This window comes from Akanthomyces muscarius, chromosome 5 (genome assembly GCF_028009165.1).
Source record: "Akanthomyces muscarius strain Ve6 chromosome 5, whole genome shotgun sequence".
NCBI lineage: Eukaryota > Fungi > Ascomycota > Sordariomycetes > Hypocreales > Cordycipitaceae > Akanthomyces > Akanthomyces muscarius.
Genome location: NC_079245.1, coordinates 731940 through 757391, shown reverse-complemented (window position 1 = coordinate 757391; position 25452 = coordinate 731940). Strand labels below are relative to the sequence as shown.

General features: G+C 55.0%; 8 protein-coding genes across 9 annotated transcripts; 5 read left to right on the top strand and 3 right to left on the bottom strand.

Moving 5' to 3' along the window:
- Positions 1 to 277: 277 nt before the first annotated feature.
- On the bottom strand, positions 278 to 2760 carry LMH87_009514 (uncharacterized protein; the record flags this gene model as incomplete). The annotated part of the gene is made up of 6 exons (XM_056196521.1): positions 278 to 413; positions 511 to 977; positions 1035 to 2009; positions 2061 to 2324; positions 2384 to 2503; positions 2557 to 2760. 6 exons carry the CDS (start codon positions 2758 to 2760, stop codon positions 278 to 280), a joined length of 2166 nt encoding a protein of 721 aa, XP_056053659.1.
- A 2586-nt stretch (positions 2761 to 5346) lies between these two features.
- LMH87_009513 (uncharacterized protein) lies at positions 5347 to 6359 on the top strand (the record flags this gene model as incomplete). The annotated part of the gene is made up of 6 exons (XM_056196520.1): positions 5347 to 5355; positions 5648 to 5663; positions 5724 to 5736; positions 6026 to 6045; positions 6105 to 6215; positions 6277 to 6359. 6 exons carry the CDS (start codon positions 5347 to 5349, stop codon positions 6357 to 6359), a joined length of 252 nt encoding a protein of 83 aa, XP_056053658.1.
- Positions 6360 to 8179: 1820 nt separating this feature from the next.
- LMH87_009512 (uncharacterized protein) lies at positions 8180 to 9826 on the top strand (the record flags this gene model as incomplete). The annotated part of the gene is made up of 1 exon (XM_056196518.1): positions 8180 to 9826. The coding sequence occupies one exon, from the start codon at positions 8180 to 8182 to the stop codon at positions 9824 to 9826; it is 1647 nt and encodes a 548-aa protein (XP_056053657.1).
- A 928-nt stretch (positions 9827 to 10754) lies between these two features.
- LMH87_009511 (uncharacterized protein) lies at positions 10755 to 12404 on the top strand (the record flags this gene model as incomplete). 2 transcript variants are annotated; one of them, XM_056196516.1, is made up of 2 exons in its annotated part: positions 10755 to 12036; positions 12198 to 12304. In XM_056196516.1, 2 exons carry the CDS (start codon positions 10755 to 10757, stop codon positions 12302 to 12304), a joined length of 1389 nt encoding a protein of 462 aa, XP_056053656.1. The 2 variants fall into 2 exon arrangements, with proteins under 2 accessions (XP_056053656.1, XP_056053655.1); XM_056196517.1 differs by having other exon boundaries at positions 10755 to 12404.
- Positions 12405 to 12828: 424 nt separating this feature from the next.
- LMH87_009510 (uncharacterized protein) lies at positions 12829 to 15099 on the bottom strand (the record flags this gene model as incomplete). Its single annotated transcript, XM_056196515.1, has 2 exons — positions 12829 to 14270; positions 14346 to 15099. The coding sequence occupies 2 exons, from the start codon at positions 15097 to 15099 to the stop codon at positions 12829 to 12831; spliced, it is 2196 nt and encodes a 731-aa protein (XP_056053654.1).
- A 2279-nt stretch (positions 15100 to 17378) lies between these two features.
- On the top strand, positions 17379 to 17944 carry LMH87_009509 (uncharacterized protein; the record flags this gene model as incomplete). The annotated part of the gene is made up of 5 exons (XM_056196514.1): positions 17379 to 17502; positions 17554 to 17668; positions 17737 to 17742; positions 17836 to 17846; positions 17910 to 17944. 5 exons carry the CDS (start codon positions 17379 to 17381, stop codon positions 17942 to 17944), a joined length of 291 nt encoding a protein of 96 aa, XP_056053653.1.
- A 2363-nt stretch (positions 17945 to 20307) lies between these two features.
- On the bottom strand, positions 20308 to 22302 carry LMH87_009508 (uncharacterized protein; the record flags this gene model as incomplete). Its single annotated transcript, XM_056196513.1, has 1 exon — positions 20308 to 22302. One exon carries the CDS (start codon positions 22300 to 22302, stop codon positions 20308 to 20310), a length of 1995 nt encoding a protein of 664 aa, XP_056053652.1.
- Positions 22303 to 23743: 1441 nt separating this feature from the next.
- On the top strand, positions 23744 to 24104 carry LMH87_009507 (uncharacterized protein; the record flags this gene model as incomplete). The annotated part of the gene is made up of 3 exons (XM_056196512.1): positions 23744 to 23834; positions 23918 to 23999; positions 24056 to 24104. The coding sequence occupies 3 exons, from the start codon at positions 23744 to 23746 to the stop codon at positions 24102 to 24104; spliced, it is 222 nt and encodes a 73-aa protein (XP_056053651.1).
- Positions 24105 to 25452: the final 1348 nt, after the last annotated feature.

The following is a 25452-nucleotide window of genomic DNA, read 5'->3' as shown; positions in this document are numbered from 1 at the left end:
CTGTATCAGCTTCATGAAAGCAGAGTCGTGGGTTCAATAGTCTTTCTCTCGCAGCGCTATGCAAATTCAAGAAAAAGTACAGAGTCGCAGTCTAGAACACAAAAAGCAACAAAGAGCCATCATAACAAAAATTCGTCAAAGTAAAAGAAGTCGTAACAAAGAGCCAATGCAACATGAATGAGCCCAATGTATATTCCCAGGACAAAAAACGTAAACGTTGCATCCATCATGTTCCTCCACAAAAAAACGTATATACCCGGTAGCATGGTCACAGACCTCAATCGAGAACAATGACGTTCCCTCGCGGCCCATGCCGTCGTGGCGATGCCGGGGTTGGCGGTGACCGGTACCCATGTCCTCGAGTCTGTGCGTGCGCATACTGGCCATCTCTGGTGCCCCGGCTGCTTTGATTTCTGCATCGTGTGAGCACATCATCAAAGTCGACAAGACAAGAGTTTCTGTCGTGGAACAAAAGAACAAGCAAAGATGGAAGAGACCAGCAACACTCACACGTCCCTACGAGGTGATGGGAATCCCCCTTGGTGCTCCGCGTGGGAAGGGGGCTGCGACAGGGCGCGAACATGTATCGCCCCGTGGTCCCGAAGGTCAGAGACTGCCAGAGGAACCGGCTGTGACGGACCGTTGTGGTACTGAGGTCCCCATTGAGGTATCATATGGGTGGTTTCGCGCGGGGGCGGAGCGTGATACAACTCGACGCCGTCCATGTCGTGGTCATGCACCATCGGACTCTCGCGACGAGCGACATACATGCGGCTTCCATATGGCTCTGGGGGCCGAGACCAGCGGCGAACTTCGCGAATCAAAATGGGTGGCTCCAGGACAGAAATCCTCTGTTCCTCCGGCTGGGTGACGCGCTCGTAAAATCCTCCCCTATCCTCCATAACGATGGGGTTGGAGCGCTCTCCTGGCCGGTTGACATCCATTATAATCCTATGAGCGGCGGCGGAACCTTGTGCCTGCCAAAAAGCTGCCTGAGATGGGCCATTAGGTCCGGGTGGTTGTACGTCACTTACCTGCCTTGAAGCACGCATATGTACTGCTGTCCCGTACGGTGCTTGATACGGATATGCGGGGGCCTGAGGAGGCGGTCCCGAGTACTGCAATGCAGATCCAGATGGTACCATAATATGCGCATGTCTCCCAGGTACGTTGGCTTGGTACTGAGGTTGGTCCCAGGTGTCTGGATGCTGTATGTCCACAGTCCCACGAAGGGGTATGCGACGCACAAATGATGGTTCCATCGTCTGTGGCGACATGGTCTCTATCGAGGGAAGTGGTACATCCTGGGACGGCGGCGTCATGGGCCGAGAAGCCGCTGCTGCAAATGCAGTTCCATAGACTGGCTGCGTCGAAGCAGCAGATTGTGGCGGCTGTTGCTGGGAATAGACTGGGTGCGAGCCAGTGTCAGTTTCCATGGCAGCGGAAGAGCCTCGAACCTCTCTATTTCGCCGGATGGCTTCTTCCCAGGCACGGTATCGCTTAAAACCACGTTGATTGCACCTCTGGAAATTGGCCACCTGTTGGTTAGGGTCTAATACGGACGGCTGCAATTGTCCAGGAGTAGTTCCGGGCGGGTCCATTTGCAAATCCATGGCAGTATCCAACTCAGTCCGTGGCACGGAGTATCTTTGGCTTGAGGGTCCCGCAACTGCAAGTTCCATGTCTGCATCCTCGGCTGAGGTGGCATCAGTAGACTCGTCCTCCGAATCTCCGGTTTCAGAGTCGGAAATAACGACCACTTCGCGGAGAATCTCGTCTAACTGATCGCGGCCAGTCTCTTCATCGCCTCGCCACTGGACGAGGGTATCAAGGCAGCGCTTTTCAACCATTTTGCGAGCGTCGTCCCGTGATACGTCCTTGAACTTGAGTAGCCGATCATATGGTGTATGCGTATGGCGGATATGGGCCAGCACGGCTAGCTGCACTCTTCTGACCAATGGAAGTTCCCTAGAAAGGCCGACAGGCACGGTGCCTCTAGCGGACATACCCTGGATACGGTTAGAGTTAGCGAAGGGCGTGGTAAGAGATGGTAGACGAACTCGAGTAAAGGAATAATCAACAATGGCTTGGCGATCAGTATTGGGAATGCGAGGAAACAAATCTCTGACAGCAGCATCAGCCTGTGCATGATACTCTTCCTGCGACTCGGGAATCGGCTCAGGCGCTCCATTCGTGGCGACGACGGGCAACTGCGAAAAGTTCTTCAGGCTGGCCTTGGCCTCTTCGACAATCATTGCCCGAATATGGTAACCGATGCGGCCCATTTGGCCAGTAATTTGGTTTGCGGTGCCGCGTCTGGAGTTCTGCGTAATGGTTGTTAATATCGGGGGCTACAAGTGTCGAGCGGCCCGCGGCCACCTACGGAGACAATGAAGATCATGGCATCTTTTTCTCGGGAGATTTCTTTGCAGGCCGTTGTCAGGTCGGGATTGCCCATGGGGACAAACTCGAAACCCGGGGGCGGCTTTCTGTCGTTTGTGACCTAGGGACGATGAGTCGGGGAAGAGGTTACGGGCCACGGCATCATGGTCAAACCTGGTATTCGAGTTTCTTCTTCTTGTTCTCGTTGGTGGCAAACTCAAAGTACGTATGATGCTTGGACTTGGGCACGGAAGGCTTCGCCAAAAAGTCTTCGGGCAGAAACGCAGACGGGTCGAACTGGGGCCGGTTCTGCCGCATGTGCCGTTCCTTTGGGCCGCCAACCACCGCGGCAGGGAGGCCGCGCTGTTCCCGCACCATTTGGGGCAACTATGTCATGTTTAGATGGGCACGGTAGTTGATATGCAGGCAGTGAGTTCAGCGAAGCCGGTGCGGGGGGAGGGAGCACCCAGGCCAGCAATGTGAAGCAGGCAGGTCTCTGAGAAATGGTAGATGAGACGATGGTGATACCGACGGGCATACACGCCGGACGGGGATAAGCTTCGGCCACACAGCTGCCGCGAGGGGCGAATAAAATCACCACACCCGAGAAGGGTAAATCGGGAAAGGAGTAACTTGAGCAGCGGCGCAGCTCGTGCCTTTTGAGCTAGCTGGAGTGCGTTGTTGGATGTTGGGGACGTTGGGCCACCATTGAAGTCGTTAGGCAGGTCGTGATTAGGTAAGCAAGCAACTGCGATGTGAAGATGCAAAGGCGTGCATCACGTGTGATGTATGGCGGTCAGACGACGTTGGGCTGTAATTGGGGATAAATAAGGCCGTCTTGATTTATGCAGCTTGCGTTTCAAAAGGACCAGTCAGATTGGGCAAAAAGCCGAGAAGTGAGGCCATTGGTTGGCACATTGCAGCGGCACAGGTGGCCGTGCGGGATGCATTTAGATTGGCTCTTGAAGTGTTACAAGTGTCGAGAAATTCGGTAGCGCGGGTGCGTTTGGTACTGTATGGGGGAGAGAATACGAGCTACACTGTTGGGTACGAAATTCTTGGGCGACGCATGTGTGCTGCCAAGGCATCACGCGTTGACCATGCTCATGCTTCATGGAAGGACTTGGACGCAGAAAAGCATAGAGTCCAAACTCAGGCCATAAGCGAGATAGCAGGCTTATGTAGCACCCGGTCTTTGCACACAGCTGTCGACGCAAATCTGTACGGATGATGGCTGCGGGAGTCGCAGCGGAAGTCGTCGGGTCGATAGGCAAGATCGATGGATGGTTGGGGACCCTGACATCAGAACATCCCGCCCAGTGATTCTTGAATTTCAATGTTACACCGACTCCAATTAAGCTCGTCGTATGAGCATCGAGCCCCTGCTTCTGGCAGAGAATTTTCGTGAAACTCGTCGGTAAGTGGCAAGCGTGATATGTTAAACTCCGTCACGGTGTAGCAACGTCAATGGAGCACAGTCAGCACCAGCAGCTCAGGCCGGGCTAGACAGGCGAGACCAGGTAACAGCAGCCGTAGAGCTGCCTACCAGTAGTTTAACGGTGAATTGCCCTCGGCAATTTATTAATGTCCTAGAATGGAAGCCAACTTGCGGAAAATGGCCCCCAATGAGGAGTGACCGCGATACCGGGTAGATTTGCACGTGACTGGGAAACTGTTGAAACGCACGTGACTTGTTCTTGACCTGGCCAGACGCTAGCACAGCAATGCCACGGCAGGCAGCGAGACATCGAGAGACTGTCCGAGGCTGTGCAAAAATGCGTGGAATAGTCTACTGTGCTATCAGGGCAGGCAAGCCGAGCATGAGAGAGACCAGACAAAGCGCAGGACCTGAGACGAGAACAGCATATGTACCTGTGCGATGGTCGGGCTGTGGCAGTTTACCGAGTGCGACGCCAGCGAGGCTGGTGAAACCACGGCCGCCGGAGTGTGGGGGGTTGTAGGGATGGTACCTGGAAAAAGGCGGCGAAGCTGCAAAATCGCAGGTGTCTTTGGTGGTCGTGCTTTTGGGACCAAAGTAAAATTTAGCCTAGAGCGTTTCGAGACACACACCAGTAACTAGTGGTAACAGCGACGGGGTGGTCTGATATTCGGAGGAGGCGAAATGATGGCCAGGAGCAGCCTGATTTTCATTCGCTGAAGACATCAAAGTGGGCTTTGCTATAGCCCTCGGAAATCATACCGGCGGGCATTCGTCTCCACACGCCAAATGTATGTTTGTTTCCTGCCCCACGATCAGTCTACTAGTAAGTAGACATAGCGGCAGAGAAGCACTTACAAGATGCCACGATTGTGAGGTTGTCAAGCTACGAATTATACCATTTTTTGCATCAACTGTGTTCGGTTCCTTCTTGATTCCTTTACTTGGATATTCATATAGCCGGCCTGAGCTGCAGTGATACCCAATGGCTTGCGTGGTCCACATGAGCGCTGCCAGCACCCGAGTTGGTTGGCCCTTTGTGCGACATGCAGCTTCAAATTTTCACACACGCACACACCCGTAGATTTGCAAAAGTCCAATGTCGTGAGAAATGTTTGTTTTATTCATCTTTCGTTCCCTTTGAGAAGTTCTCCCATTATTTACTCTTCATTGCTGGTGGCGGGCAACGAGCTCAAAGTCATGTTACTGGATTCTGAACCTGCGTCGCCAACCCCACGAACATGTTGCGAAGTGGCAAGAGGGCCCAAATCATGAGAGATACCGGTCGAGAGATAGCAACAAAGCTTTCACCTACGCTGATGACAGCGGCAGACTTAGTAGCATCACACTTACAGAAGAACGGCACTTCTCTCAGGCTCTCAGGCACCATATGCGCTCCTTCTGCCGCGTTCATGCCATCGGGCGATGGGAATGGATTCAAACACGAGGCCTGTTTAATCGGGAGCAATATGACGTAAAGGTCGGCTTTCGATGCCACAGAGAGATCTTGGAAATTCCTCGCGCAGATGGACAAGGTATTTTACAACTGCGCGAAAGGCGGTACTCGATCGCATTGAACGTTCTTCCAACCCAGCGCCCCTGCGGAAAATTTACACTTCTCTCAGCGGCTGACGAAGTCTTGGGTAGTCCGGGGACCTACACTTTAGCGAACTTTGAAGGTGGCCTTTCACGCGAGAAGCCGTGGCTCATCTACGGCTTACTCCCTGCAGGACTCCACACAGGGATCTCTGCATTTCAGATACAGATATGCGCTTCCATGGATGCTTGGGAAGCGGATTGAAACTACACAATTACCAATATTGATAGCGCTGTTTCCGTCAGGGTATGTAATCTCTGTCTTATCATCCTCAGTGTCTGAGCGTGTAGCTTACAGTCACTCAAGTTCCACGATCTGAGTAGCAAAGATAAACTGCGAGAACTCTTGATGGAGACGGAGCAGGAAACATGACTGCGATATTTCAAAATCATAAAGATACTAGGCCTTTTCATTGACTCAGTCTGAGCCGACGTAAAGTCTCTTGAAGAGCTGGCCCAGCACACTGAGGAGCCCACGCGTGGCATAGATACGTGGTACAAAGGGAAAACTCACTATTTGGCGGAATCTAAGCAGATTTTGAGCTACAACTGGGACATTGTACAACGCCGACAGAATTATAGTCAAACTACAGCGAACGAAAGATGAAGTTTAAAGTCTTTTGGACGGAGTAGGTTTCCTTCTTACCAGATGAACGACCAACATTATCACTGACCACCGAGTATTTAGCAATTCCAAGTTTAGAGCATTACAGAAGCTCAAAAGAGCAGGATGCTGAACAAATACTTGTTCATATTCACATTCTTTACCATTTTATTTCTGCCCCCAACTTTTGTCGCTGTAAGCTGTCGACGTAATGATGGGATTGATGACTTGAACTTGCTGACAAAATTGACTGCAGACTTTTTTCGGAAACAGCTTGTTCACTTCGCCGTCGGGCGGTGGAGGCTCGACTCCAGGCAGCGACGAAAAAGCACCACCTGATGATTCTGGCATTCGCAAAGTTTTGGGTAACCTTTGCAGCGATCTCGATACGTACCTACATTGCTGCCGGCCTTATGATGCTGGGAACTGCCAGCGACGAATGGAGACCCGACAAATGGAGAATCATCGTGCAGAAAGGAAAAGCAGAGGCTGCGTTGGCCAAGGGGAAGATGCTGAAGAAAGTCCAAGATCGGTATGAAAGGAGCTGGAAGAAATTCTGGCGGAAAAAGGCCAAGGACGACGCGAGTCCTGCGGAAACGGGCGGCAATGCGGTATGAGGGCAACATTTATTCCCCGGTGGATGGTAGAATTTTGTTTGATTCACAAATTCTTGTCATCAGTTTTGAGGATTCGGGAATCTGAGGCTTCGGAAGGAAGCGAGATGGTGGCAGGGTGCCGGGGGCAAGTGTTGGGTGCGATGACACTCATTGACATGATGAAAAATTGAATTGTTTTCTATAGTTGTCTCTTTTAGGAGAAAAAGAATCCCTTGGCATCGAAGAAAGCTGCTTGCAATCCATGTCTGCGCGAAGATGCTTGAGTGGGTGTTGCATCGAGGTATATCTTGTCATAGATGATGTGAATACGCTGCAGATCATCGTAACTCGGTCGCCTCGTTTCGAACGCCATGGGTCACGTCAGCTCTCGGGCCGCTAGACAGAAACAGTTGGAACTGAGACGCTGACACCAAACGGCAAAGAATCGCGGCTGGTTGGCAGGCTCCCACAATCCGTTCGACGACAACACTAGTCTGATGCACGTGACGCTCCGGAAGGGGGCTTAGCGAAGTACCTGGATTTGGGTGTAGATTACGTGCAAACTCAAAGTCTCGGCTATCAGCACCGCCGCCACGGCCACTGGCACCGCCTGCTGCCTATTAAAACCTACGGGCACAAATCACGAAAAAAAGGGCGCAAACGAAAATGTGCTCGGCAACACTACATGTGCTCTCATCTAAATAATAAACAAAAATCGCCGAGCAAGAGATGAAGGAATGGAGGCGCTGGAGACGGATAACAGCAGCGATTGGCTAATACGAGGCGCAGCACCCTGGTTGCTTATTCGGGCAGGTGTTGAGCGTCGTCATCAGTTTGGGCGCTAGCAGAAAGCCACAGCGAGCGTCGAGGGCCGTGAGCCCGGCCAAGGTCCGCTGGAGAGCAGTTTCGCAGGCACGACTGGGCGACGGACAGGCCAGCACGACCAGTCAGCCGGGTTTGTAGCGCATAGGTAATAATGCACCGGCGACTCAGCCTCGATGGCCCTGAGGCCCGCTGCAAGGAGCGCTGGCACCATTCGTCTGTCAGTGGGTCTGCTTGCACCAGCAGCAGCCAAAAATACAGCCAGAGCAGGAAAAGCTGACGCGTCCCTCATCCCCCTCGTCTCCACTGTCCTCGCCCTCGGACCAACCACAGCGATGCCTGTGGATGCCTGGAACGGCTCTCTTTCCCGGAGCCTGCTGTCCTTGGCCTCTCCTTGGCTCCCCTTGGTCTTTTTTGCAGCGCCAGAGCCTTGTTCGCTCTCCCTCAGGCGCCCCCGTCGCTCCCCCGGCTTGCCCGTCCTACCGTCCCACGTCCCACCCCGTCTGTCCATTCCCACGCCATTCATAGCCACAACGGCCCCCTTCTGCCACGCTCACGTCACTTTCCTGTTTGCCTCTGCCATCTCTCTTCTTTCTTCCAACACCATCACTTCAAATCAACAAAACAACATTTCGCCTCAGGCTTTCCATCCCAATCCAATACTGAATCGAGTCTCTTCGCCGCTCGATCACTTTGCCACCATCTTGACCAACTCGCCCTGACGGCAACCAATCCATCACCATGTCGGCCTCGGCCCAGAACGATTTCGATGCTCTGCTCGACCTGTCCGAGTTTGATGCCAACTACCAGTCTCCTTCGCTCTCTCCCAACATGAGCACCAAGCCGGCCTTTGCCAGCCCCATATCCGAGATGACGCCGCCCTCGGTTTCGTCGACGGCCACGACGCAGACAATGACCGGCCCCAGTCACAACTACGACATGTACCGCCAGCAGACCGGGTTCGTCCCTGGCGCCCTCGCCAACACCATGGCTGTCAACCAGACCAACAACACTGGCTACCAGGACTTTGGCAGCCTCGACTACCTCACCAGCTTTTCTCCCGAGAACGACGTCTTTGACTTCAACACCTCGCCCTCGCAGGCTACCCTGCCCGCCTCCGATCTGGACATGGACTTTACCAACACCAACGCCGACCAGTTCTTCACTGTCAACCCCAGCAGTATCGAGCAGCAGCAGCAGCAGCAGGCCTCGGCCAGCAGCTCTCCCGGCCGTCTCTGGCCTGGCGCCCACACCCAGGCTGCCGCCGTCGCCAAGGCCCAGGCCCAGCAGCGCCAGATGATGCAGCAGAGCCAGAGCCAAAAGGCTCGCGGCAAGGCTCCTCAGGCCACCGACCCCATTGTCGAGCAGAAGATTACCCAGCTCCTCAACAACATGCGCCAAAAGCCCGCCTCCGCCTCTGGTGACTCCCAGTCTGGATCCTCCAACATGCCCCGCACCAAGAAGTCTGAGGAGGACATGGATGAGGACGAGCGCCTCCTCGCCAGTGAGGAGGGCAAGAAGCTCAGCTCCAAGGAGCGCCGCCAGCTCCGCAACAAGGTCTCTGCCCGTGCCTTCCGCTCCCGCAGAAAGGAGTACATCACTCAGCTTGAGAGCGAGCGTGACCACAAGGATGATGAGGTTACCAGCCTCCGCCAGAGCAACCGTGCCCTCATGGAGGAGAACAAGCGCCTGTCTGACCTGACCCGCATGCTTCTCTCGTCTCCCAGCTTCTCCAACTTCCTCGACCACCTCAGCACCAACTCGACCACCATTCCCCAGGTCCCCGTCAAGGTCGAGGCCCAGCCCGAGCAGGAGCAGGCCCAGGTCCCCAAGGATGCCAACCCCTTTGGCAACCAGTCCCAGCAGCAGATTGGCATGGCCATGATTCCCGAGCAGAGCATGGACTACTCGATGCTTGCGCTTGATGGCTACAACTTCCAGCCTACCGTCTTTGTCGTTGACACCCCCGAGATTCCTGCTCCCATTGACGTCGGTCTCCTCGCTGGCAAGACGTCCAACTTTGTTGAGTCCTTTACCGAGGACGAAAAGGTCGACATGCCCGTCATTGAACGCCCCGTCCAGACCGAGACCGTCGAGCCCACCGAGGTCGCCCCTGTCAATGACAAGTTCGAGTCTGACCCTGAATTTGCCCTCTTCCATGCCCAGTCCTCTGCCCCCGCCCCCGAATCCCCTGTTCTGTCTGAAGGCCTCTCTCACGTCGATATCTTTGGCGGTATCGAGGTCGAGAAGGCTCTGTCCCGCTTCGAGCTCGTTGATGCTACGCAAGAGGAGCAGACTGCTGCCTACGCCATGGCTCGTGTCCAGCGCATATCCGCCAGTGCCGAGTCTGTCGTCGCCAGATTAGAACTCCTCACCCTGGAGTTGTAATTGGTTTATGATATTGTTTTGCAGCACAAAAGATTTACAGCGATTATGGATTCAGCAGAGCGTTTTATTTTGTACCACATGTACTGTGCATATTTGGGAAATGGGTTACTCGGATAACGGACTGGCGTTTGGAACAGCACTGGCTTGCTTTTTTCTTTGCATCTATATTGTTTGTATAGATAGATCCGCAAGGATGCACAACTCAATAAGACGAAACACGTTAAACCAATTTTTTTTTACAACAACTTTGCAATGTGATCTCTGCGTGAAATGGTGACTATCTGACAGGTGACATGTGCAGAAGCATTTGCGTTTCACTGTGATACGTCTGGGCCGGCCGATCATCACGGCAAGACCCGCCTGGCATGGAGGTGGTGCTAGTGGTGGCACAGCATCAACCGCATTACTCGGTTGCGGCAAATAACGGGGAGGATCTGAAGCATATATTTTTAGTCGTGTCAATGGATGCTCATGCTGAGTTGCAGTAACAATCTGATGTCGGCAGAGCAGTTCCTGACTCGTCTCGACCAATGAGGGCATTGCCAACGGCCTGCATTTACAAACACGGCTTAACCAGCGCATAGGCAAAGAAAACATGTCTCAAAAAATGAATTGCTCAAAAGAAATATAAAATAATGATAAAGTCTCTTGAAGAATATTTATGCCAGGAAGAATTGATGCTCATGTTGGAATCTGACCATCGACTACCGGTAGACTGCACGCCGACCCCGGCTTTTACTTCCCGACGAGACTGCCGAGATGGAGACGGCGCTAAACCACCAACCCGTCCAGCCTTTATCCGCGATGATTTTCGAGGTTTCCATATAACCCCGCGAGATGAACAATACACCCTCACTTTCTCTTCTTCACATTCCAATCACCCCTTTCCTGACATCTCACATTCCCTCATTCCCCCCCACCAACAGCCATGGCGTCCTCCTCCTCCTCCTCCTCCGGCCCGGCGGCGGCGCCCGGCATCCTCTACGTGACGATGCAGCCCCGGCCCTCCCTCCCGCTCGCCGACTTTCACGCCTGGTACAACAACGAGCACGGGCCTACCCGCCTCTCCCTCCCCAGCATCTTCTCCAACGGCCTGCGCTACCAAAACACCGCCCCCGCCGCCCCCGCCTACATGGCCGTCTACGACGTCAAGCACATGCCGCTACTCGCCACGCCCACTTACACCACCCTCCGCGCCAACCGCTCCCCGCGCGAAGCCGCCACCATTGCGCACGTCGACGTCCACCGCTCCTTTTACGACTTGCTGCACACCAGGTCCGCGCCGTCGCTGCAGCCGATTGAGAGCTTGTCGGACAAGGACGTTGCGGAGGGGTACGTGACAGTAGCGGTGGAAATAAGCCTCACGGATGAGCCCGCGGCGGGGCAGGAGTATCAGAAGTGGTACGTGGAGGAACATGTCGAGCTGCTGGCCAAGGTGCCGGGTTGGCGCCGCAGCAGGCTGTTCCGGACGTCGCCGGCGGAGACGGTGGGAGAGGATGCCGGGAAGACGGCGTATTTCTGCCTGCACGACTACGAGCCGACCAACGGGCTCGGCGGCGCAGAGCACGCCGCATCCATGGACACGCCCCGGCGCACCGCCGTCTTTGAGCGGTACGTCGCCGCCAAAGCCCGCACGACCTACTCCCTCTTCTACATCTTCGGCCCCGCGTCGCGGGACCTCCATTCCCTGTCCCAGCAGCTCCCGCCCTCCGCCGCCACATTCACTTCGCCTTCTGGTGCCATCCGCACCGACAGCACGTCCATCACCTCGCGCATCACCACATCCGACGGCGCTCTCATCCCGTACCGTCTCGAGGGTAGCTCCGCGCCCGACGCGCCCGTCGTCGCCTTTTGCAACTCCCTGCTCACAAGCTACGCCATGTGGGATCCCCTGGTCGCCATCCTCAAGCGTCAACGCCCCGACGTGCGCATCCTCCGCTACGACACCCGCGGACGACATGCCGTTCCGCGGCCGCACACGTCCGCGAGCCTGGACACCGTGACGTCCGACCTAGAGGCGCTCCGGAGAGCGCTGCGCATCGACCAGCTCGCGTGCCTCGTCGGCGTGTCCATGGGCGGCGCCACGACGCTGCGCTACGCGCTGACGTATCCCGCGCGCGTGGCGCGGTTCGTCGCCGCAGACTTCAACTGCACCTCCAGCGCGGCCAACACGCAAGCCTGGCGGGACCGCATCGCGGTGGCCCGCGACGGTGATGATGGGATGAGGACGCTGGCGGGACAGACGGTCGCGCGGTGGTTCCACCCCGAGACGAGCGCGGAGAGGACGGCCTGGATGACGAACATGGTGGCGGGCAACGACGTCGAGGGCTTTGCGCACAGCTGCACGGCGCTGTGGGACTACGACATGAAGCCCGAGATGCCGTCGTGCGCGGTCCCGGGGCTGCTGATCGCGGGCGAGGGCGATGGCAAGGGCGCGCTGGTCAAGGCCATGGACGGCTTCAAGGGCTTGCTTGGTAACGAGGGTGGTGCTGAGCTGCGGGTGGTGCCGCGGGCGGGCCATCTGCCCATGTGTGAGAACCCGGAAGGGTTTTGGGAAGCCATCAAGGACTGTATATAATTTGGAGTTTGGATGTCAAAAGCCAAAAAAGATGGTCTCTATACATTGATCAAAACATAGCAAGTCTACAAAATGCAAAAACACGTCTATATAACGGTAAAACTCCATCCCGTGGTATGCCCAAAGTTCCTTCTTAAACGCCGCTCGTAAAAAGCATCAACCCATATCTCATATACACATTGTACAAAGCATTTCGATGAAAGGAAATCGACAAGAACAAAAGACAGAAACAAAACTCTGGCAAAGGCTGACATGAACAGAAAAGAAAACTGGTAGAATCAAAGTCAGCAGAAACAAAGTCGCCAGAATAAAAGTCAACAGAGACAATAGTCATCAGAAATGGTGACCGGGAGCAAAACATCATCCAATAGTGGCAAATCCAATGCAGACACAAGTCGTTCAGGGCAGAAATAGGCAGAGGCAATCATCTGAACGGAGCATTGCCAGGGCGACCCCATTCCTTCAGGACAGTTGGATTGTGCATGGCGCCAATCTTTTGCCCGCTCAGCCACGCCCGGCACGCCTCAAAGCGCGCATACTCTCGCGGACAGTCTCTCCTCGCCGTCATCATCTTGGCGTCTGAAATCTCCAGTACTCCGTTTCCCATGGCATCCCGTGCGTAGACGTTAGCTCCGTTGTCAACCAATGTTCTGGCAGCGAGCTTGCGTCCGCAGCGCACGGCAATGAGCAGTGCAGTTTCGCCGGCACGGTTGCGGGCGTGCACATCGCCGCCGTGCTCGATGAGAAGTTTGATCATCTCCGGTCCAAGCTTGTTGTTGCCGTCCTCGGGCAGCTGGGCGGCAAACGCCATGAGCGGAGTGTTGCCTTTGGCGTCATATGCGTTGGTGGGGACACCCGAGCCGAGCAGTTCCTTGAGCGAATCGAGACGCAAGTTCATACACCTGTCCGATGAATCGGTCTCCTGTTTGTTGCCGCCGCCGGAGCGACGTCTGCCGTGCGCCGTAGTCGCTCTGCTAGCTGCTGCCGGGCCGGGGGCGCTTCCGGATCTCTTCAAAGTGTTGGATCCAGAGGTCAAACTCAGGTTTGCAGCGGCAAGACAGTGGAGGCGGTTGCACCCTTGTGAGTATTCTTCGGTGGCATTGTGGCTTCCGATGGTGCCAATGAATGTCACGAGGTGCAGTTGGGCGGTAACGGCGCCATTCTCGCCAAGGTCGGAGTCACTATCGAGTAGCATACCAGAGTTGGTCCGCGGATTGTATGTCATCAGCGGCGTGGAGAGACGCGGTTGCGCCCCAAAAGCATCGCGGGTGTTCCATTTTGACTCATGATTTGGCTCGAGAATTTGATTCAAAATGATCGGATCGACATGATTGGCCTTCAACATGTGGAAGAAGTTGCGGCCATAGTGGTCTTGGGCGTAAATGTTGACGAGCTGACTCTCTTGTCTTAGAAAGCCAACCAACCAAGGCACAAATATTTTGTTCTGCATGATGCCTTTATCCATGACATGAAAGAATGTCTGACCGGCTGTGTTGACCTTTTGCAGGATGCCGCGAGCTTGCGGGAGAATGATGGTCCTGTATAGCCTTTCTACACCGCCGCGGACAGCAACAAAATGCAACAAAGTGTTATCAAAGACATCCGCATCCAACCAGTCTGATTCGAGAATGTGGCCGTTGAGGATGCGTTTGCCTTTGTCCGTGAGGCCTGTGTTGGTCACCCAAGGAAAATGTTCGGCAGGCGCTCGTGCCAATTCTTCAGCAGCAGATACAAGGCGGAGCATTTGGTAGCCACCAAGTGGTGAGCGTCGCATGGGCTCATCAACGCTGAGAAAGTCGCCCGGTAGAGGAAAAGGCGTGACTTCATATGGAGTTGGAGCCGCTTCATCGTCTAGCCAATCCATAACTGCAGAGCTTGCGTCAGAGATAGGCGACGCGTGTCTGCGAGTGGAGGAGAAACCAGGGATACGCCGCAACAGACCCTTGATGACGCCACGATATGCAGCGCTATAATCAGCCAAGACCGTTTTCAAGGAGGAAGTTGATGTCGATGTTGATGAAGATGTGACTGTGGCCCTGCGAAGGAAGGAGTCAAACAACGCTCTGTCTTGTGACTCTTTTGGGTGTGGAGGAGGCGGAAACGGTTGAGGTGTGCGAGATGGCTGGGACGGTGACCACTCGGGAGAACCTGGATATAGAGACATCGGCGACGCTGGAGCACTATAAGATCCCATGATGTGATGGGGGACGGCCAACAGAGAAGGGCTGACACTGCCTTCGGACTGGAAGCGAACAGGGAGGTAGCTTATTTGATGCAAATCAGATAAGTGATGGTCGTATGAGCTGCTGCTAGATTGAGATGATATTTGAGAAGACGACAGGGCAAGCTGCTCGAGGCGGCTGCCCATGTCCTCACGAGACTTGGGGTGCAGCCATCGAGGCTCCTTGTCGAGCAGGTGGTTCAGGTTCTTGTTGGCGGAATCGGTTCCGATCGGGCGGTTGCTGGGAGACCTGCGGAAGACGACGTCGATGATTTTTTTGAGGGAGAGATCGGTGTAGAGATAGAGGCAGGCCAATGTGCGCTGGTGGTACGATGTCCACATGGCAGGACGGCCAGTTGCGGCGTTGAGGCCATGAGCAGAGCGTGATCTGGAAAGGTGCGGTGATGCGGCGAGGTACGGCGGAGAGACAAGGTCGGGCGGGATAGTAAGGCTTGGCAGTCGTGGTGTTGTCATAGTCGGAGAGTCGATAGAGGCGTGCGAGCGATTGTTGAGTGGTGGTGTAAATGTTGTAAGTGGTTGGTGTAAGTGGTGTGTGTAAGTGCGCCCAATGGGTCAAAGACAGAAGAACAACCCCTCGAGCTTCGAGGAGTGTGGAACAGTAGAAATAGAACTGTGAAGCCAAGATGATAAGCTAATCAGGGGCCTGTGCCGTATTTAAGCCAGAAAAGGCGTCGCGGTCGCGAGAGCTGCAGTGCGAACAACTGTGATGCCTTTGCTTATGGTGGGCAAGGCGAGTGGGAGGCCCTGTGTTGGGGGCTAGCCGGGCCAACTAGGAACGAAGGGGGCGGGCGCATGATGGATGGAGCTGCCCGGGATCAGGCTTAATGGTTGTCGCGAGAATCGATGAGTCTATAGATTGATCAGGAACCCAACATGGTCGTCATAAAAAAAAAATACGCTGGTGGCAGGCTTGGTGTAATGGCATCACTTGTCAGTCTGCCGCAGCTTGCATAGCCACAATCTTCAGAGGGAGCGAGTGGGGCATGGCGGCCAGCTAGTTAGTCGGCAGGCCTCAGAAGGCGGCAAGGCGTTCGGCGAGCCAGACTGCGCAAACACAGTGCGGTCAAGCAGCGATGCGGCTGAGATGGGGCAGAGATGAGGCAGGATTCAAGGTTGCACTCTGGTGATGATGCCGCTGGAGGCCTGCGGGAGGGTGTCTGAGATGGAGATGGAGATGGAGGTGGAAATGGAGGGAGAAGGTCGCGCAAACGGCGGCAGAGAGGTGCAAGTGTCTGTCTGGCCTGGAGTGAGTGCAAACGGGGCTTTCCCATGGTGGACTGGACTGGACTGGACTGTTGCAGTGGTGTTCGGTGCCTGCCAAGGGCCGCCAGCTGGCAGCTGCGGCTTTGCAACGGCCCGTCATGAATGGGGTCTCTTTCGCCCGAAGATGGCCATGATGCGCTTGCACGTACCAAGCATCACCGTCACGATGCAGATACCGTGCTTGGTTAATGCAACTAACAGGAGCTCAAGCTGTGCTGCGGCCTGGGCGTCATGCACAGCTGCTCGAAGCCACAGCCAATGCCAGGCCGGGGCAACACGACGGATCTCGGGACTGCAATAAACGAGCGAATGACGAGACACTGGATGCAAAACGGATAAAATACACAGCCCATGAATCCATGTCGTCTCCGCGCTGGCTCCTGCACGTCACTTTGTCCATTTCCCGTCTCCGGATGCCAGCAACGAGAGCTTCCGGCTCGGCAAGGCCAGCGCCGTCAGCTTCGATACGAATACTCGGCCGGCTGCTGAGCCACCGCAACTCTCCCGCCCAACATGCTCAGCCTCTTTTCCCCTTGCATTTCCCCATTTGAGCCACAGGCAGCAGGACGATTTGAGGCATATGGCTGGTGAGGACTGGAGTCAGCTGCTGTTTCTGAGGCCTTTATTGCTTCTGCACAGCCTCATGTTCTGGCTGCCTTTCTGCACCACTGGCTGTTCTGGACCAGCTGACTAACCGAGACAGAACTGCGCCACACTGTTCAATGCACGCTGGCATCATATACAGCATACTGCGCGCCCATTAATTTGTTTAATTTGCTTCTTTCTTATTGTGCAAAAGGAGAGAATCGAAATCGATATATTGAGTTGTCAATCCCTGTCTTTTTACAGTTTGCTCACCGCTCGCGCCGGCTGTCTCATAGACTACCACTACTTACAGAGGCGTGTCCCTCACCAGCACACCTGTTACGCAGCAACAGCTGGCCGGCTTTTCCCAGTCGATTGAAAACGCAGGGGGGAAAAAAGGGAAAGGGGAACTTTTCAACTCAAGCTACTGAGAGCTCCCATCACCATTTCTTTAATTTGAATCTCGCTAATCATTTGTTGCAGTCGCTGGGAAAGCTGCGGTGCCGGAAGTGGACAATGGCCGATTCGGCTACATCTAAACCAACGGTCTGGTGGTCGTCTTCCCGGCTTCGTTCCGGCTACAGCAGCGCCAATATTCCCGCACGGCAGCTCACCGAGCCGATTCAGTGAACAAATAAACTTTTTTGGCTGCAACGGCTACCAAACCAGTAGCATAAAGCCTCATGGTTCTCCAGCCATTCACCGAGGACCAAAAACGCTCAAGCGCTGCATCTGAAACGTCGCCTGCAAACCCAACCGAGCGTTGGAGCATAGAGTTTACGCGTTTATGCTTGCTCGCCAATAAGGTTATGTTCCGTGCAAGAGCGCTCACTGCCATCAAGCTGCTCAGAACTATTTGTCCTTTTCTTTCTTTTTATGTCGCGATGCACAGACGCACTCTATTTTGCGTGGACGTTGGCCGAATGCCGTCGTCAGATGCCACCCAGCCAAGAGTCCAGCCCCCGCCGACAAGGAGACAAACTTTGTCGATTGCCATTGTCAGGACGAGTTAGTAGACAACTTGTCTCTTCCGAAATCCAAGACCTAATACAGGTGCAGAATGGCAATCCGGGAGACTCTTGAGTCGTGTAAGCGGACCAAGGTATTTTTCCGTCATACTAATCACGACGGCATTTTCCTCGTTGGCCGCTGAATGGCGGGGCGGTTCTCGGGGGTGTGTGACTTTGTCTGCTGTGTGCAAGCGCCCGCTCTCTCCATCACAGCGCTAACAATGACTGGTAGTTACCAGTAGCTGAAAAAAGGCTGAAGGAACATCAGGAACCAGCACTTTTGGCGCCCGTTGCTGAACCAGGCCTAGCCACCAACCCAGCGAAAGTCTAGATTGGTTCGATGTCAGTGCAGTCTGGCCTAGCTTTTCTCCATGTTCAGGCGCAATCTAACGATTAGATTGCAAGATGAGCTTGCTAGCGTCTGGCTACGCATCTGCTGAACACACGACGACAGAAGAACTGAGCCGTAAACAACCTGTCCAACAACCAAGCCATGATGAGCCTTTTTTCCTTCTTGGCTGTCTTGTTCGCCCAGAAACCTCGGAGTTTAAAGGCATGTTTGCTTCATTCCGTCTGGTCTCTTTCCCTGTTTCCTTTTATCCACTGGGTCCATTGTGGCTTTTGCACATCCCATTGTCTCGGGTGCGGGCGCCAAATCAACCACGCCCACTGGAGAAGCGGAAGAAACAATGGAAGGTAAAAGGGTATCCACAGCCGTCCAGTGGTGGGCACCGAGAGACTTCTGAAACAGCCAGTCACGTCATGGCCTCAATCGCCGAGTTGCCTAATCAGGCCTACCGTAACTTTGGTTTCTACACTCATTTCTCATGTGTTCAGAATCACCACGTCATCTGTCAGGCAGTTCTTGAACTTGTGCCTCTGCGCGCCTGATGAGAGGAAAATGAGTAGAAAGCGAGATGCCCAAATCGTCAAGTAGGTACATGAGCTAGGCCATCCATGCAACCATGCTACGTAGCGGGCGCAGAGGTTTGTTCGGACGACAAAAAACTGGAGAAGGGGGCGGCCGTGGCCACAAAATGTCACTCACCCACCGGAACAATAGGCTGTTAAAGCGGCGATGACCTTCTCCAGCGTCCCTTGGAGCCATTGTACTTTGTTAGTGCCTTTCTTTTTTTTCCATTGGGTTTTTGGGTTTTTGTTCACGCACACCCTCCTTGTCATGGCGCATCGCTTTAATCCCTCCCCCGGACACTTGCGAAGAAAAAAAAATCGTTCTATTCCCTTTCCCTGTCACCTACCTATATCGTCACCTCGGGACACTCGGTTACATACCAGAAGAGCTTGCGAGGACCTGCCAGTGCCACAACTTAGTTTGCCCCTTTGACATGCATCTGAGATCTGTGCGGCCCCTCAGCGCCGAGTCTATCTGCAGTCGTTGCTTTTTCTTTTTTTCCCTCCCGTTTCCGATTCTGCACGAAAAGGAAATAAAAAAAGACTGCGCGAAAAGCAAAGTCCATATTGAGAAGGAGAAAAAAGAAAAAGATTTGGGAGGTAAGCCCCCGGACGCCAGATGCAGGGGGCGGCGAACGGTCTGCCAGGTACCGACCAAGTGGCGCCTCAGACTCCGTGCAATTGGATGGCCAACCCCCCAACTGGGCTCGCTAGCCAGGCACCAGGCACATGTGTACAGTATACCACCACCATTGACCATACCAGTAGACACTGTCCGTCCGTCGGTCTGCCAAAAAGAAAACGCAGATGTGATCTGCAAGCGCCCACAGACACCATTCAATGCATGTTCAGCTTGCTGCAAGAAGAAGGAAGACGAAGCACAGGCTCACAGACGCCCCCTCCCCGTGGGCAGAGAATCGTCCGTGCCGCTCTGACAGGACGATCACAGAGCGCCGACTGCATAATCGACCCGCGTCCGTGACAGCATGTCTTTACCCAGCTGGCAGTGACCATGTACAGTACCCCGACAGCCAAAGGGGCGGGACATAGAGCTGCGTGACCCGGTCTGTTATCCGGGCCTTTTTTTTGTTTGTGGCCTTGTTCTTGGACAATTTGCGCAGCCCCTGCGTCGTGACATTCGAATGCTAGTAAACTGTACTTGGCAGGTCCTTTTGGGGGTCCTCTTGGCGTGGCGCGCCCACAAAGTCCTGGCCATCCCCCCCCCCCCCCGCGCTAGTTCGATTTGACAAGACATGGGTTCGTTATGGAGAACAGATTTGTTTCATCAGCAGTAAGATTGCGGTCGGCGCTTCTGCCAGAATGAGTAACCATCCATCCATCCACGCCATTCCCACATGGCGCACGCCTCCGATCGACAGGAACAACACGTAAAGTCATCACTAGAACCAAGAGAAGAAAAGAGCATCGTAGCCATCACGATTTGAGCACTATTGCGCACCCGCTGCCACTTGGAGAGAAGCTATAGGCACATATAGTACTCTGTATAGAGCGGTCACTTGAGAGAAATTATAGGCAATTGTGGTATCCGTATAGTAAAAAAAGAAGAATATATTATGTGGCTAATTATTGCAACTGGCCTGTCCATAACGTGTCCCAAGTGTTCACATACAGCAGATATAAAACATCTTGGTCCAAAAAAACAAAATCCTATCCTTTCTAAAAAAGAGAAACAAAAAAAATGGTCCATAAATAAAATTGTTCATGTACAACATGTAACCATATGTTTCCCTTTGGCCAAGAATCAAATCTGGCTCTATAAAACCAGCCAAGTAAAATAAAATATCAAATTATGTTGCATGTTTTCCCAAAAGTCGTAAAGTGTGTAAAAGAATGTTTGGTTGTGTTTTTTTTCACTTCCATTGCCACCTGTTTAGAACAGAGCCGCGGCGACACCGACGGCAACGAAAGCAGCCTCGACACCGAAGCGGCCAGCACCGGCAGTGACCACGGGGGGAGCAGTGCTGCTAGGGACCGTGGGGACACGGGTGGTGGTGGTGACGGCAGGAGGCTGGGTGGTGCCGGGAGGAGGAGGGCTCTGGGTGGAGGGGGGAGTGACGGGAACGCACTCGCCGTTGGGGCCGGGGTGCTGGCCGGCAGGGCAGCCAGAGGACTTGGGAGGAGGAGGAGCCTGGGTGGAAGAAGAGCCGGGAGGAGGAACCTGAGTCGACGAGCCAGGGGGGGGAGGAGCCTGGGTCGAGGACTTGGGAGGAGGAACCTGGGTGGAAGAGCCAGGAGGAGGAGGAACCTGGGTGGAAGAGCCAGGAGGAGGAGGAACCTGGGTGGAAGAGCCAGGAGGAGGAGGAACCTGGGTGGAAGAGCCAGGAGGAGGAACCTGGGTCGACGAGCCAGGAGGAGGGGGAGCCTCGGTGCTGGTCACGGGGCAGACGGTGGTCGAGACGGGAACGGTCGAGGTGACAACAACAGTGGACGAGGCAGGGCAGTCGGTGACCGTGGGGCCGCACTTGGTGATGGTCTTGGTCGTGGTGGTGAAGATGGTCGAGGTGGTCCACTGGGTGGTGGTGCTCGACGGGGGAGGAGGCTGGGTGGTGGGCACCTCGGTGCTGGTCACAGGGCAGACAGTGGTCGACACGGGAATGGTCGAGGTCACAGTGACGGTCGACGAGGCCGGGCAGTCGGTCACGGTAGGAGCACACTTGGTGATGGTGTGAGTCGACGTGGTGAAAAAGGTTGAGGTGGTCCACTGGGTGGTGGGAGGCTGCGTGGTGGTGACGGCCGTGTTGGTCGAGTCAGTCGAAGAGCTGCTGCCGGTGGGAATCTCGGAACTGGACGACTTGGTGGTGGTGGGAACCTCGGTGCTGGAGGTGCTGGTGACGGGGCACACGGTGGTCGAGACCGGGATGGTCGAGGTCACAGTGACGGTCGACGAGGCCGGGCAGCTGGTCACGGTGGGAGGGCACTTAGTGATAGTGTGAGTGGACGTCGTGAAGAAGGTAGACGTAGTCCACTGGGTCGTGGTAGGAGTGCTGGTGGTGACGTGAGACTCAGACGAGCTGCTCGAGACGGTGGTAGTAGAAGTCTCGGTCTTGGTCGAGCTGCTGGTGGGAACAGGCGTGCTGGTGCTGCTGGTGGTGACAGGAGTGCTGCTGGTGGTGGTGGTAACAGGAGTGCTAGTGCTGCTGCTGCTGGTAACAGGAGTGCTAGTGCTGCTGCTCGTGGTAACAGGAGTGCTGGTGCTGCTGCTCGTGGTAACAGGAGTGCTGGTGCTGCTGCTCGTGGTGACCTCGGACGAGCTGCTCGAGACAGGAGGAGTGGTGGTCACAGTCTCGGTCGAGCTGGTGGTGGTGACGGGAGGAGGCGTAGATGTCTCCGTCTCGGTGGTGCAGTCCGAGGTGGTGGTGGTGGAGCTGGTCACAGGAGGAGGAGTCGAGGTCTCGGTCTCAGTGGTGCAGTCTGACGTGGTGGTCGAGCTGCTGGTGGTGACGTGAGACTCGGACGAGGTGGTAGTGATAGGAGTGCTCGTGCTGCTGGTGGTGGTCTGAGTCGAGGAGGAGCTCGAGGTGACCGGGGGCTGCGTGCTGCTGGTGGTCGTCGTCGTCGTCACCGGCGGGGTGCTCGTCGACGTCTGGTGGGTGGTGGTGGTGGACGAGGTGTGCGTGGCCGTGTAAGCGACGCAAGAGCAGGCCGACGAAAGGGCCTTGACGTCGGGGCAGTTGCGGTAGTGCGTGGGGATGGCGGCGTTGTCGGTGGTGGTGCCGCCGATCCAGCCAATGCAGAATCCGGGAGCCTCGCCGGCATAACGCTTGTCAATCAGGTTGCGGTAGCAGCCGTCCTGCTCGCAGTCGGGGTAGGTCCAGGCATGAGCGCCGGTGGCCAGGGCGGCCGAGATGACAAAGGTGGCCTTCATCGTGATGGGACTCAAACAATGTAACTGAAAAGCGAATGTGTGTTGTTGGGAAGAAAGGGAGGAAGAACGAGGGACAGAAAACAAGGAACTTTAGGTTCTTGTTATACAAACAAAGATGAGAGTAGATGGCTTCATGAATGAGAGGGGGGAGAGGAGGCCCGGGGTCCTTATACACGTCTGTTCGCACAGTTCAACCACCACACCCCCCGGCTGTGCAAGCAGCCCTGCGCTCATCGCCAACGGAAAACGACACCACATTTGGCGCCCGTTTCTCTGCATGAGAAACCTTGCTTCTCTCGCAGTCTCTCTCCACCCTGGGCCGGGCAGAAAAGACTGGACGGCAGAGAAAGCAAGTACTGGTAGGCAAATGGTGGTTCCAATATGGATACACCCAGCCGCCCATGCCACAATACGAGCACGGCGTCCGGAGGTACAGCGCCCTAGCAAGTACCTGTAAATAGCCCTGGCCCGTGATTCTGGAGCCACCACGCTTTCTCTCTCTCTGCTCACACACCCCCCTGCGATCCCGTCTGTTGGGAGGTTGGCTGGCCGCTTGGTTCGGTGCTTGGGTGCCAGCAACTCCGGGACTGGGACTGTTGGTGGTTGAACTGCCCTAGCACATCCATCTTGGACCGCCCGGCACACAGGGCGCGCCCCACCACACTCCCCCCTTTCGCTTGATTAACTTGGAAATGGTTGGCCAGCAGCGTCTCTCCACCATGTCTACCATGAAGAGGTCTAATAGCGGCAAGGAGAAAATCGCTTGGGCGAGAGGAGGGGGGCCCGGCAGTCCCGCTCAGCGCCTCCACTCAGAAGTCCAGTTGCCTAGAAAGGAACTCCAGCGGTTGCTTTTCGTTGGCCGGCAGGCCCTTTGTTTCTTTTCGCTTTGTTTCACCAGTTGATGGCCCGGGGGTCCTGCAGGCGCCATGGTCGACGGCCCTTTTTCAGATGGCTGGTAGGGGGGGAGGTTGAGGTTGTCATGGTACAGCGTCAGCGGTCTGCAGAAAAGCGCTGTGCTCCTCTCATTTCCAGCGCTGCCGTGCACCCCAGACATGGGCTCGGCCTAGTTCGCGGGCTTGCTGTCGGCCAGTTGCATTTGCAATTAATCAATAACCTAGCCCGGCTTCTTTGATTAGTTTACGAGAAATAGCAGCTTCGTATCCAGCGCAGCTGGGCGCTGGGGCTACCAGTTAAATCGAGCGCCAGCGCCGTAGGCAGGGATCCGCCAGACAAGTGGTCATCGACTAATCGCAAGACAAAATAGCTCGGGTCATCGTCCAGGGCGCAAGCCCGACGAGCGTGGGCCAACTGGGCAGCTGGTGTGTGTGTGCTGCCTGTTCTGAGGGGCGTGTCGGGACCCGGTGCCGCTGGAAAGAAGAAGAAAAACAGAGACTTTCTGTGCTCCGTACGCCGTGTTGTGCTCCGTCTTGGTGCGTTGGCGATGATCCTTCTCGCTGCAGCAGGCTGGCTGGGCCGCGAGGTGGCCGGAGAGCCCAAGACAAAGGGAGAACGACTCAAAAGAAACATGCATCGTACGTCCACTTTTTCTTCTTTTTGCTGCTGACCCTGTACGATAATGGCCTTGCATGAAAAGATCAACTTACGAGGTTGGTAGCCTGTTTTCCTTATTTGTTGCTGATGCCGCCGAATACTACGACGTTTGTCTCGAAGGAACGTGCAGTAGCGTCGCGCAGTGTGTGTGTTTGTGTCGTGGTGCTCGGCCACCACACTTTTCTTTTCCCCCCTCGTGTAGCCATTCTAGCAAAGGCGAGGCTTCTCGCTGGTGGGAATGGCACGTTTAGCGTAGCCTGGTCTTTTTACTTCTCGCTTCGCAAAGCTGCATGCGGGAGACCGGCCGTTGATGTCAGTCACCACCATGCTTCTGGAGCGACGTGGTGCTTGGCTCTCCGGCAGCAACCCGTCAATAGCTGCACATGATCGTCAGCCAATCTATTTCCCCGCTCCCTCTTGTCTTTCATCCCGGCCTACAATTTGAATCATCCTCATGACAGCAGTCGTTCAGTTCCTCCTGTATAATGAAAATTCACTGTAAGCCACCTGTAGAGCTGGCTTTGCCGCCCACCACCACCCACCCTCCCGGATACCCGTAGCCGCCCCGGTGCGGGACAGTCCTTTTTTTAGCAACTCCCAGAGACATGGGTGTGTGGCTTGCCAGGTGCCAGCCATCTTTGGACCGCCATCTCGATTTTTCTTCGTATGATTGGCGTGGGCCGTCTCACTTGAACGGCAAGCTGAACAACGCTCGACAATGGGGTGGTTCTTGGATGGTTTGCCGGGCAACAAGGCTGGGCGCGAATCCGCTGAGAAGGAAATCAGATCCCGACATGGCAGTCCATCCGCCGGCCGTGAAACGTGTAAGCGGTGTGTGTATCTGTTGTGTACACTGGTAATCACGATGGGCCTGCCGGAGTATGTCCGTAGACTGGCCCAGCAAAGAACAACCGGCAGAAATAATGCCCGGGCAGGCGTGGCGATTTGGAAGCAGTGCATTAAAAAAAACGGCCTTTTGTTCGCTTCCAGTCTCTCTCGGGTTCAGCTGCCGCATCTCATTACGGCATGATGCACCCGTGGAGATGCTGAGCTGGCAGCCAGCTACCACAACCAGGTGAATAAACAGGGCCGTACCAAGTCACAGCTTTTTTGCCAAGTCAATTATCTTCTCTTGTCTTCTGATTCGGCTCTTTAGAGTTTTCCCTGCCGTTGCATGCCATGCGGTGTTTTGTTGACTGGCTAAACTGGTGCATGGCGTGGGTCGATGGATGACTGGTGAAACAGCGGGAATAAACCAGAGCCAAGGCAATTAAGGACGCCATTTGACTTGACCATGCAGCGGAGGCTCGGCAAATTCCACTTTGGCGTCTTTTCTTCTTCGTATCTTGATGGTTCCAATCGTCATGGAAGAGTCATTGTGAGGCTTTTTCTTTTCTCCGTCCCCTATTCTGGTATTCTGGAATCCTTCCTCTGGACCGATCCCCGTTTGTGAGGCGATGCAAGTGGTCGGCGTTGTGGATTAGCAACAGAGACTTGGGAAAGAAACGGGCCGCGGCGTAGTGGTAGAGTCGAGTGGGAAAATTCGTTTCCTTGTTTCTTTGTCTTGGGTATACGGCAGTGCTAGGCCAAGCCTCGCAG